Source organism: Esox lucius, chromosome 23 (genome assembly GCF_011004845.1).
Source record: "Esox lucius isolate fEsoLuc1 chromosome 23, fEsoLuc1.pri, whole genome shotgun sequence".
Taxonomy (NCBI): domain Eukaryota; kingdom Metazoa; phylum Chordata; class Actinopteri; order Esociformes; family Esocidae; genus Esox; species Esox lucius.
The window spans coordinates 5,137,324-5,149,850 of record NC_047591.1 but is presented as its reverse complement, the minus strand read 5'-3'; the positions used below and the strand labels follow the sequence as shown (position 1 = coordinate 5,149,850).

Genomic DNA, 12,527 nt, shown 5'->3' with positions numbered 1-12,527 from the left:
TATTGATCTAAAGTAGTCGCGTATTCAGAGCATGAGTTGCCTCATGATACTCGTAGGCTGCTTTCATGGCGTTCATTCTGGGTACTGTGAACTTGTTGACCCCATTTATTTTCCCATCTCACCACCTCGCCAACTCCTGGCATGTCCATTTCCATCATACACAAACAACTGATAGTGACTAATGTGCTGAAAAGTCAGTCAGATGTTGCAGAATGTGCGTGTGTGTGTGTGTGTCTATGTTTGAATATAGCTTTACCCTCAGGTCATCTTTGCTGGTGAAGGCCTGCAAGAGCTGCTGGTAATGTTTATCAGTCATCTGTCTGAGAAGAGCCAGGAGACATGCAACAAACTCCCCCTGGAGACAGTAGAACAGAGAAAGAGCAATGTATTTTACCTATCTTGATTTTCAGATGCTTTGCCAATGAAGCTACTTAAATTGACATTAAAAGATAAAGGTAAGAACAAGAGAAAGAGAGAAAGAGAAAAAAAAAGAAAGGCTGAGAGAGAGGGAGCAAGAAAAGAGAGAAAATAGAACGAGGGACGGAAGGAAGGAAGAGGCAGAGACAAGAGCTTATAACATATGAGATAAAGCCCACACACACTCCTGATCAAACAGTGAGCGAGTGAAGTACTTAGTTTCTACGTTCTTAAGTTGTTTTGACATCTGGACATGGAGGACAGCACAGCTCTGGCTAAGAGCAGAACAGATGCTCTATTTGACCACAAACGCTATCTTTGACCTTAACCTCAACCATCAACTTTACCTACATGCAATCACAAGGCAAAGGACACACACACACACACACTTAGGTATCTAAATGGGAACACCAAATTAAATTGCCTTTTAAAAAATCCTATTTTTACTAATCCTAATCATTGAGCTTCACTCGAACCTCAACCCCTCAATTTTACCTTTTGATCTAAAACCAAACCATAAGCCTTTTTCAAATCTAACCAGTTCGGGGACATTTTTGTCCCCGTTATATAGTTAGAAACACACACTGACCGTGACATCCTGGAACTGCAGTCTCATATTTGTTCCTGCAGGCTGGGGCCTGTTTGTGATCTCCAGGATGGTCTGGAGCAGAAGACCCAACAGGCTCTCCACGATCAGATCCACCTCTTCAGAAACAGCCGGCTCCTGTCAACACAGACTGTCACAGTGAACCCTCACATACAGCAGCACACCTGCTTGGAGACATATGACACGAGAGACACAAAACGGACAGACGGGTGGGACGAGACGGTGGCGGCTGACCAAAGTAGACTCAAGACATAAAGGAGACAGGAGACCTAGTGGGACACGCTGAAAGAGCGCTACAGAGCGCGAGAGAGACGCATCGAAAGAGAACGAGAGAGAAGGGCAAAGGGATGGGATTAAATTCCCTCCTCCTGACAGGAGAGGAGAGCCCCATGCGGCACCAACAGTGATAATGAGAGAAAGCGTCAGACCGGCATATTGGCCCGTCCTGCTGTCACTCCCTCTTAACCGTGTTCATAGTCCTGTCTGTCACCGGCGCCCCAATCCTGGTGTGTCGGTTCTCCTGCTGTGTGTCTGACAGACACTTATCGCTAGCTGCTGTTCTGGCAAGGCATGTACCGTGTCAAGGTCAGGATGGGACTCGGTGCAACTCACAGGGACAAAGTGACACAACCACATAGTTGGACTGTTTACAGGCTCCGTCTTCGCCATTACTTCATTAATAAACCAGATTTCATCATGTCCACTGTCGGCCAAGCAATTTTGGACTGTTTATTTTATCTCACCCCCCTGACAAACAAACCAATAAAAGTTAGTCTGAAATACGGACTTTTTTTGCCGATACCAAATAGGCGCAGGAAACACGAGTGGGTCGTATACAGCGCTTCCTGTCCCTCCTGCCCCACGCAAATGGTAGGTGGTGAACTAGGAGCGGGCAGAAGAGAAACCAACCACACTAGCCCCGGTGCTCAGCCGTACGTAGGTGGAACTCACAGTGGTGACGGAGTCATCCTTCCTGATGAGAGACAGCATGCTGGTGAGGATGTGGGCACACATGACCAGGTCTCTCTGCTCCTGCATGTGAGCCTGCAGCAGACGAAGCACCACCGGCAGCAGGGTACACCGCGAATCTGGAACACAGAACGGCACAGTGAACGTGAGCCCGACTGGGACCCCGGCCGTGACCCCGATCCTTCGAGGGTCTCCAGTACGGCGTTGGGGCATGAAGAGATTGTAAACCTCCGTTTCACACAGGCGTTCAAACGCCGTTTTGGTTCAACCTGTACTTTTGCAGCCAATAGGACATTAATGTTTAGCCCACTTCAAATGTTCAAAGCGCCACTCTCTTTATTGAATTTAGCGTTCGTGGGAATTGTTGAATTTACATAAATCCTTGAACGCTGCTTCGTTATTTTCATTACTATGAGCACAGAGATGAACACACACACACAAACAATGATTGTATGCATGTTGTGCTCATTAAACACCTGGTCTTCTGTTTCCCTCAAGAAGTGTGTGTGATGGTAACCCCCCGTCTGTATTTAAAGGAGGCACCTAATAAAACGTTAGCACAGCTATTTGTGTTAGCATATAATCATCATTACCTACAATTAACTGGCTAGTGTGCTTGTGCAGGTATGTAATTACCAGCAATTGTGTATAATCAAGTGTGTGCGATATGTGTGGGCACGTGCATAAATCTGCATGTTTGGGAGTGTGACGCAACTTATTAGAGGTGTGTGTCGTGTTTTGTCCTGTGTGTGTTCCAGCGCGGGCGTTTGTTTTCCTACCTGGGTTGACATACAGCTGGCTCTCCACAGTCTTGGCCATGCACTGCAGCTTGACGGCCTCCAGGGGGCACTCGGCGTGAGCCGTAGCAGGCAGACTTCCCAGGGTCTCCTTGACGAAGCCGGCAACCTCCTTCACGGTGAAAATCTTCAGCAGCTCCCCGTACACGGCAGGGAACGTCCGCAGGAACACCGCCTGGGAATTGCAACACACGCATGGACACTGAAAACACACAACCGTTATTTAAATCAGTCAGTCCCCAGCAGTAAAAATGGTTACCCCCAGACATATCTACTCAAACCTAATCCAACACAGTCAGCAGATACAATATCAGTTGTTCATGTCAAGTAATATGTAAATCAGTAACATGCAACCTAGACAAGGACAACCGGCAATGGCATTAGCAGGTAACCTACAGTAAGACATCTGACAGGGCAAGGAAAAGTTCAGTACAAGTTCCTTTAGACAATTGATCTATGTTAAAATATTTGGAAAGAGGGAGATAGTTAGAGGTCACAAGGGTCGCCAACGTTGTGAAGGTCGAGTACAGGCCGACCTTTCGAACTTTGCCGATAGTTCCAGATAAAATCTTCAGGTTAAAGATATGGGCTAATGGATCTGCAATCGATGGAACAGAGAGGCCGGGTGGATCTTAAGCAGAGCGTCTAGCACATCACGGACGGTAAACAAGTGAAATAAAAACAAAGATTCTGTACAAGTTGACGAGGAAACCAATGAGCCAGTCAGGGGATGGGAGAGGCAAGATCTGTCAATTGACTGAAAAGGGACATTAAAAGCGCAGGTTCTCTCAAATAAAAGCCTTCTGAGACAAAATAGTGATTAAAAGCCTAATTTGTCATTTTGACAGTGCCCGGGGACCCATCAGAGAGCAGCGTAGGTGAGAAATAGAGCAATAATAATTACAAAAGCGTGACTGATTCAATTCTTCTCAGTTATAATACCAGAGTAAGACGAAACTTGAATAGAATTTGTCTGCTTCAATGCACACATGGCAAACTCATTCCAATTAGTTAGGAATTTGTCTCACCCGGTTGTCTAGGTCTTAACTGAACCCAAATTGACAGGCAGAGAGGATGAACCAAAAACCAACTGACACTAGGCCCTCTGTAGCCTGCTTCAGTGCATTAAGACTTTTCAACATTTAGGATCCCCTAAGATAAAGGTTTAAGAGAAACTTGATTTAGTTTTCTTAATCAAGATAGTATATCTGTTTCTCTATTGTCTAAAACAGAGGTCTTTTTAGCTCAACCTTGAAAATGTGAGGAATTAAGAGATTTGTGCTGAAATAACTCCCTGAAAGGTGTGTGTGTGTGGGTGAAGGGGTTTGTGTTTCCAAAATGCTAAGTATCACACATGAAATGAATGAGGGAGGAAGGTTTGTTCAGAGATAATACTGGATTTGGGGACTAAGTGGGGGAGAGAAAAGTGGGTCATTTGTGTACATGAGCTGTACAGGCTAACATATAATGGGGGGGTCCCTGGATGGCCTCTGGGTTTGGGTAGGGGTAACTGGCCAAAAAAGGTTGAAAACCCCTGGTCTAAAAGACTGCCAGTCCAAAACAACTTGCTTGGGTCAAGGCTTCTATTTCACCTGAAAGAGCTTAGGTTTCTCAGAATATTGCCAAGGGTTAGATCTATGTTGAATTGCGCAAGGAAATAAAAATGTTAAGCCTTATTTTACCACGTAAGATGACGGGGAACACTCATGTACTGCGACCACATAATAGATTAAGGGGTGAACTGCCTTAATCGGTTAACCCCTAATGGGTTAACTGAGCAAGGCAACATAAAGAAATGACAAGTTTTCTTTATGTTGCCGGCTGGGATGGATCTAGCTAACTGGTGCCCACATGTTTATCTGCCAGGGAAATAAAGGGATTTTATAATTCTTTGATAATCTAGTAGGTTTGTGTGCAAGGTGGTGGTATGTTAACCACTGTCTGATGACTGAGCACTCTAGCCTAGATCTCCAGCTGGAGAGGCTCTGTCCCTAAACCTAAACCTTAACCCTATAGTGGACACGGGTGAAAGATAAACAGTATGCTATGCCTACCTGCTTAAGACAGATTGCCGATAGGTTAGAGAGTCAGATCAAGAGTAAGAATCCCAGAGTGAACCAGATGAAATATCAGCCCTAGCGCAAGGTACTTATTACTCAGGAAAGTCGTTCTGGATGAGAGGATCTGCTCATCAAAAACAACAGTACAATTAAGCATGAAATCCGGATTCCACTGGTTTTCTTTCACTAATAAAGAGAAGATTTTGGCCTGTGGAGAAGCTCCTGTATCTCAGCCATCTCAAAATGTGAGCAGCTGGCTAACGGGTGTAATGGCGTCTGGTAATCTCCCATCCCCAACCAGTGGCCTTTGGGGAGTGTCTGCCGTAATTATGGGCACCATTCAACCCTGCGCCCCAACGTCTAATCCAGCGGTGCCGTTGTCAGCAACCCCATACAGGAGAATGGCGGGGGGGCAACAGTTTAACATGGATTAGGAGAGGCCTGAGCTGCATTCTCTTAAAGCCATTGTTCGGCTTCTAGATCAAGATTACAACAGATTGGCCCCCAGCCGTGGAGTACACAAACGGTATCGCACCGTTACTTTCCAGAAATGACTGGTTCCCATACAGAAGGAAAGTTGGAATGGTGGGATGACACCAGGGCAAAATAACAACCCGCACGCGTCCCCCCGCTACGCAGCGCCCCAGACACTCAGAAGGAGTGTTAACAACAGCACGGCGTGTGATGTGTGAAACTCCAGCAGAGAGAGCCAGCCGGAGTGAGCGGTCAACCACCAGGGTGGACAGACGGCTCAGGTCCCTAACAGCTGTGTTCATTAAGGGCGACTGCTGTGGGGGGTTTACCTAGCTCAGCGTGCAGCGAGCCAGCAAGTACACACGCACGCACGTGCACGCACACAGTAAACTGGACACACATACATTGGACGCGGAGGTCACAGGGGTGAGAAATGCGGGAAGCCAGCGGACAGATGCCAGAGGAAGAGGATTAACAGACAGAACAGAGGGGAAAACACACTGACGCGAACACACACACACCCTAAATCTCCTTGAATGTTGTGCGCTTTACCTCCCGATAACAGAAACGGGTCATTACTTGCTTTAAGGTGGATCTCTGCAAGTTTAGCGGGCCAGGAGATGGAAATTAGGAGTTTCCTGGTGTACTGGGGAATAACACACATTACACTCTGACGCGTGTGAAATTTTGATTATTTGTGGGTGTGTTTAGCAGCTTTGTTTTAGTCTCCCTGGAGAGCGGTTCAGTGGGGGCGTTGTTCTGTACCCCCTTGAGACAAAGCATGAAATGTAAATTACAAAGCACCCCCAGGGCTTGATATCTGCATGAAATTCAATTAAAAGCATTTTCTTACAAATTAAACCTAATTGGGGTTGCTTAAACATAAAGTACACACACACACAGAGACAGAAAGAGAAAGAGAGAGACCGTGTGCACATGTGAAACCACATCAGGATGCAGCGCTATGACCTCAACGCTCCCTGCCAATCACCCGCGGCTTGTTTCATTTTTGCACTGCGTCAAATCCCAGTGTCACACGTGCGGACACACATCCTACGGAAATACACAGTGTCAAAGAAAAACAAACACACACCTGGGTTTGCGTAACCGGGCTGGTGCCCTTGTTCTCCTGGGACAGGAAGAAACGAATAGACATGAAGAGCTCGTGGACACAGCAGCGAAACTCCTCCTCGTTCTGACCCCCCGTGGCCAGGGCAAAGAGACGCCGCGACTGGACGATGTACTTAAAGATGTATTCACTGGCCTAAGCGGACACACACAGACAGACAAGCAGACAACAGGATAAGGTAGTTACTTCCCCACTGATTGCTACATAACACCAGTATTTGAACAATTGGAAAGACAAATATTTGAGAAGACATAAATGAATGTAGCTGATCTGGGATCTTGTAATTGTGTTAAGCAGGTCTTTAATGTGATAGGCTGGACATCCAAGGACCAGTGTTTCTACGAAAAGTGTGTGCAGAGAGTGGGAAGGTGTAATAAGTTATAATAAAAGACACAAGCACGTGTGTGTGCGCCTTCACACCAACCTTGAGGACCTGCTGAATGTGGTCCTGGTGTTCGGCATCTATAATGCGATCCACGTACCACTTCAGTACTTTGATCAGGTCCCTGGGAAAAATGTAAAAAAGCGCATTAGCATTAAACACGACTAAACGGAAAGATTTGTCTCTGCAGTCACACTGCATTTCCACCGGCAATCCCAGCACCCACCCACCCTGGCAAGACAGACAACACAACAATGCCAGTTCATATCGCTTGGGTTTTAAGTCATTTACCAGACGCTCTTATCCAGACAGTATCCGACAGATGTCAGTAAACAGATTTTGGTACCGGCCGGCTCATTGGGATTGAATCCCATGGACTTTGATCTAACAACGTTCACGTGCATGCTATGAACACACAACAATATTTGAACACTAATGTGTAGGGATTAACAACCCAAACCAATCACTCAGCAAATCAGAAAATGCAGTCACATCCATTGCAACTAAACGAGACTGAGAAGGCAGCATACAGTACGGCCCTTCTGAAAGCCACGCCTTAATGAGCGTTTGTGCGGGAGAAGTTTTGTTCCACCAGATTCTCTATGATTAGACTGTGATTACGTGCTGATGAGTTTTTCCCTTCTTTTAAGTTTTTTTTTTACTTTTACAATGGAGATTAGTTTTTCCCTCTTTGGTACATACTTCGCTGAAGAGGCTGCCGCCGGTTTGTTGGAAATAATCAGCTAAGGAAGTGGCACTACATTGATTACATATTACATCCGACAGAAAAATCACTGAACAACTTCACTGAACCAGGGAATAATATGACTCTAGAGGCTGCCAACCACTTTTCTCAGAAGTAGGGGGAGTTTATCGAGTTTATTTTAGATGAGGAAGAGGTGGGAACTGGCAGTACTTGGATGTTGGCGAGAAACAAACCTCGTCCCCCAGGCTCCAATTGCTGGCTCATGGAGCCTGGTAACAGAGTGGGACTGTTCAAAACTTAGGGGGTGCAGATTTATTGAATTAGTGAGCCCTCAGCGAATCACATGACTGTAAGGCGGAGCTCTAAATTGATACTGGGAGAGTGGTGATAGGGTGTGAATGTAATTTTAGACTGGGCATGGCGAAAATCACCTACCAAAACATACTTTGTCACATTAACTCTATTATTTTTGGGAAGATAAATGTTTTCTTAGATACATTTTTGCTAGGTCATGGATTGTGAGATCCGCCAATTAAAACTGGAGCTAATATCACTGCTACTGCATTAACTTTCAGAATCAATTCAGAGTCGCTTTGAAACTAGACGGTTAGAAATAGAGCCGGCTGATGAATGGTATTAGTGACAAACTAGCAGTCTGAGGGCTTACAGGTAGTGTGGGCAGGGCAAAGTAAGTAATACCCAGTGCAGAACAGTGTGTGGATCACAATGAGGTAGTGGTAAGTAGTGTGTGTTTGAGAGGAAAGAACAGGATACAGGTGACTGTATTTCATGTTTCAGGGGACAGAACAATGTAAGCTGTACCAACCCAGCAGCCATCCTTTTAAACACAGGAGAACTAATAAAAACCCTGAAGATAGCACAGCTAACCTATAAGACAAGGCCCCAGCAAAATGACTCTCAATGTAGGTGTCCATGACGGGTTTGAAATGCTGAAACTTGCTGTCTTGTAGCAGGTTAATAATGTGGACCTGAAAGAGGAGAAAACACATTCAATTACATTATGCCCCAACCACTATTGTCGCTGACCACAAACAACCTATTTATCAAACCCAACCGCCTATGTGACACAAAACGGGTCTCGCTACGCAGTTTCATCGGACTGTCACAAAGCCTGTTTGATGGCTTCACTGGCCAGTTCTCACGTGATGAAGCGGCGTAAAGCTCTGTGTGTGTTTGTGTGACTGGGCGTGAACAGTTGCAAGCGGATCAATCTCAGAGCTCCATAGAAGAGCACTGTGGCATGACTGGACAGGGATGGACTGAAGCTTTAGAGTATTGAACACACCCATCGGCTCCCAGTGAGAGTGTCAGTGTGTAGGTGTGTGTGCGCGGGTGCTGTGGAGCTAAACATGCGTCATTGCACTTCTCCTCTACTGCAGTAAGCCATGTCAGAAAATGGCCTCCTTTTCTTTATTGAGGCTTGTGCAACATCCATAAGCACACAAACGCACATTATTCCTGCCAACATGACGCCTTGGTCTTGCCTCCGAAACAACTCTATCATTGTGCCATGTAGACAATTACCAAGACCGGCTAAACTCTGAATCAGATAAACACACCTAACAATTAGCTGTCAGGAGAGGGGTAAAACAATGAGAGGAAGGAGAAGGCAACAGAAGCAAGAGCCACTTACCAGGCAGTCAAACACCTTCAGTCCATACCTCTGGGAGCTTTCATCCAATATACCAAAGAGAGTATCCAGTGTGTCCTGTAAAAACTGATACGGGAGAAATAGAGGTAACCCATGACAGTAAATACTGATTAAATGGTGTGGCAAAATGACAACAAGACAACATCAATATATATATTTTTCTTTTTTTCATCAAGTTAATCTAATCGGTTTGGGAGACATGGTTGTGAATGGAAGTACCTTCACTATCTCGGAACCATCGATCTCCTTCAGCTTAGACAGGCTGTCATTGATTCTCTCTGGGTGGGCTCTCCACTTCAACAGGTCCAGCATGTCTCCTACAAACACGCGTTAAGAGGGACAACCGCTGTTACCTCAGGGAAGACCTCACATCACCGACAAACACAAACGCACTCCCATCTACATAACCCCTACTCAACAGTCAAATGAAATGTGAAGAATTACATTAAAGAACAATATCTCAACTGAATATAAGTAATGCAACCAAACTGTGATATTTAATAGGATTGATATCACCTTGTCACAGTAACTGGATGACAACCACACCAAGCTACACACTCTCGTGAAATGCAAGAGAAGAAGCAATGCGACTCTCTCTCTGCGGGAAGTGCAAAGTAGACCATCTGTCATAATTAATTCACAAAGAATTAATTATGACAGATGAAATGTTCTAATGATTACTTCTCCACAATGGGAACTTGGCATTGTCATGTCGGATAACATCACAGCAAAGCAATAAAAAAGCCAAGTTGAATACTGAAACTGTCTGGGAAGGGTAAAGAGAAATAGCCTTACTTTCATTCACATCTATTTGGGAAAGGCAGAATATTTATGCTAAACAGGTTTATGGCGTAAGAGCTTTTATTTAATTTCAATATGGAAGTTCCTTCTGTAATTATATTCCGTTCACAGAGTATAAATTACACACCACATTCACAGTCAAACAATGCATAAATTCTCAAAATGCAGCAAGCTTTAACACCTGAAGCTATTTCCATGCTTTGAATTCTCCAGACAATATGAATAAAATATGCAGGTTAAAGAATAAAGGACTCAGTCATAATATGCCCTTCTGATTGTGACTGCAACATTTCTAGCATGAGAGGAAGCACCTGTAATTTGCCTTACATTTCCAATATATCAGGAGTGCCTCTCACAACTCAGGAATTAAACAGTATTATTATACTGTTTGGAATATTGAAGGACAAATGCTACCGGTGTCCAAAACTTACTGGTATCCATTATCTGAACAGTATCATAAGCAGATCAGCATCCAACACAGAAATAGAAAATGTGGCACACTGCTCCTGCTTGCATCACTGTTGCTCTCGTGTGGCTTTATGAAGAAACGCGTTAGCCTTCATCAGAAAGCACAGTAACCATTCACCAGAAACCAGATTCATTTTGAGAGGCTTTAGTAAGTGATCAGTTGGTGGATGATTCGTGGCTGCAGGTCGTCTAACAGTTATAGAATCAAATTAATTTTAAACTGGCATACTTTAGCACTGTTAGATGTACTGGCATAGAGAGGTCTATTGCACAAACTCTTCACCGCGTCTTCACCGCTTACCATTTTGTGTGAGCTTGGTAGAGCACAGGAAGGAGGTGATCCAGAATGACTCCTTGACGCCTTTCACAGCTTGGTTGTTGCCAGGCAGATTGGCTTTGGAGAAGGGCAGTTTTAGGTAGCGGGCGGAATCCTGGAGGTTGGCATTCTCCTCACACTGAAAGGAGCAGAGATGTAGTGCTGGTTTGCTAGTGCTACTATGAAATATTTACTGGGAAAAAAGCTTCAGTGTTCAGTGTTACTGTGTGTAGTTAATAGCATTCAACATTAAACATTGTTTGTTCCACTAAAATATTCTGCTGACACGAGCACTACATTTATTATTAGCAGTTGTAATAGTGGTAGTAGGCCTATACATATTATCATCAACATTAAAACTAAAATCTTTGTTTCATTATTCAGTTGTGAAGGGGAGGGTTCACTAGAAAATGAGCTCCCATTTTCCAATTCTCAAATTGCCAATTATTTGAGCCAAGCTGTTAAAAGTTTGCAAACGATTAAAAGAAAACAGAGAACAATAATATAGCAGAACAATATTGTACATTCTTTGCGAATCAATCGCCATAAGTTTTATGTAAGACTTAAAGACGAATATGTGAGAACATTTCCCAAATCCACTCCGGTACAGATCACAAAGTCAGAAGTGGACACGTTTGCCACAAATCAAGCAAGAAAAAGCCCCACCCCCTGGACTGTCTTAAGGGGGAAAGTACTCAAGGTCTGTGACGACCACCTCAAGGCACTTTTTACACTGTTGTTTCAACTGGTGCTGAATGGCTGCACAGTGTCAACCTACAGGAAGGGGTCAACCATTTTGCCAGTACTGAAGCAGCCCTTACACCTTCGCTGGCATGGAAAGAGTTGTCAGTAAAGCACCTAAATATGTCCACCGCAGATCAACTGGACCGTAACCATTTGATAAGCTTAAGCGACTGCTGGACCTGATTGGCTGGATCAAGGACTGAGCTGACTGCCCACAGAGGGTCCTAATGAGCAGAGCTCTCTCTGAAGACCTTACCCTGATTACAGGTGTGCCCCAGGGGTGTGTCCTTTCACTGTGGTAGTTTTCAATCTTCAATAATGATAAGATCAAAGGGAGTAACAAGAGCCCTTTTAAGTAGGAACAAATGGCCTTGGTGAGGTTTTTCTTCAGAGGCCACGTCAGATGGGGACTATTAAAATCAGGTTAACTAACTGATTAAGAGTGGTGCATGTCAAGTGGACAAGACAATGGGGTTTATCATCAATGGGAAATTCCCAACCACTCTCCCTAAACAATAAACAAGTGCAGGTGGGTGACTGATTTACATATCTAGGGACACCGATGACAAGCTGAGCTTTACAGAGAATGCAGATAGTATTTCCCAGGACCCGTTTTGAAATAAGAAATTGAAGGGGTTGGGAGTCGGACAGGATGTTTCGGAGAAAATGTGCGGCAGTTTTATGGAAAACACTTTTACATTCATCCATACATGATTGTTTGGCATAGCTACCGGAGTATCAGGAACTGACCAGAATGGTGAACACGGACAGTCAAATAACAGGCCGCCCACAACACAGCTGAGTAGCTCATTTCACCAGGCAACCAAAAGGAAGGCGCTAGCTGTCATTAGCAACCCCTCTCACCCGTTGCCCACCCAGTTTGAAAAGCTTCCCAGAGGCCAACGTTTCAGAACGCCCATGGTCATTTTAAACGTTCATTTATCCATTGTGAGGTGGGACCACTAAACTCAATATAATCGTTTTT

At 44.6% G+C, this 12,527-nt stretch overlaps 1 protein-coding gene across 12 annotated transcripts in view; it reads right to left on the bottom strand.

Annotated features, from left to right (window-relative positions):
• dock4b (dedicator of cytokinesis 4b) overlaps positions 1-12,527 on the bottom strand; it is a 109,994-nt gene that overhangs the window by 29,838 nt on the left and 67,629 nt on the right. For 8 of the 12 annotated variants that reach the window (XM_010896501.4, XM_010896508.4, XM_010896505.4 and 5 more), the window contains exons 17-26: positions 10,784-10,937; positions 9,433-9,530; positions 9,196-9,279; positions 8,430-8,530; positions 6,878-6,959; positions 6,418-6,588; positions 2,773-2,992; positions 1,976-2,112; positions 1,007-1,141; positions 257-355 (exon numbers count right to left, since the gene is read on the bottom strand). In XM_010896501.4, coding sequence (XP_010894803.2) covers positions 257-355; positions 1,007-1,141; positions 1,976-2,112; positions 2,773-2,992; positions 6,418-6,588; positions 6,878-6,959; positions 8,430-8,530; positions 9,196-9,279; positions 9,433-9,530; positions 10,784-10,937 — 1,281 coding nt within the window. The remainder of the gene's footprint in view (positions 1-256; positions 356-1,006; positions 1,142-1,975; positions 2,113-2,772; positions 2,993-6,417; positions 6,589-6,877; positions 6,960-8,429; positions 8,531-9,195; positions 9,280-9,432; positions 9,531-10,783; positions 10,938-12,527) is intronic. The other 4 variants (XM_010896503.4, XM_010896506.4, XM_010896511.5 and 1 more) reach the window with 1 other exon arrangement.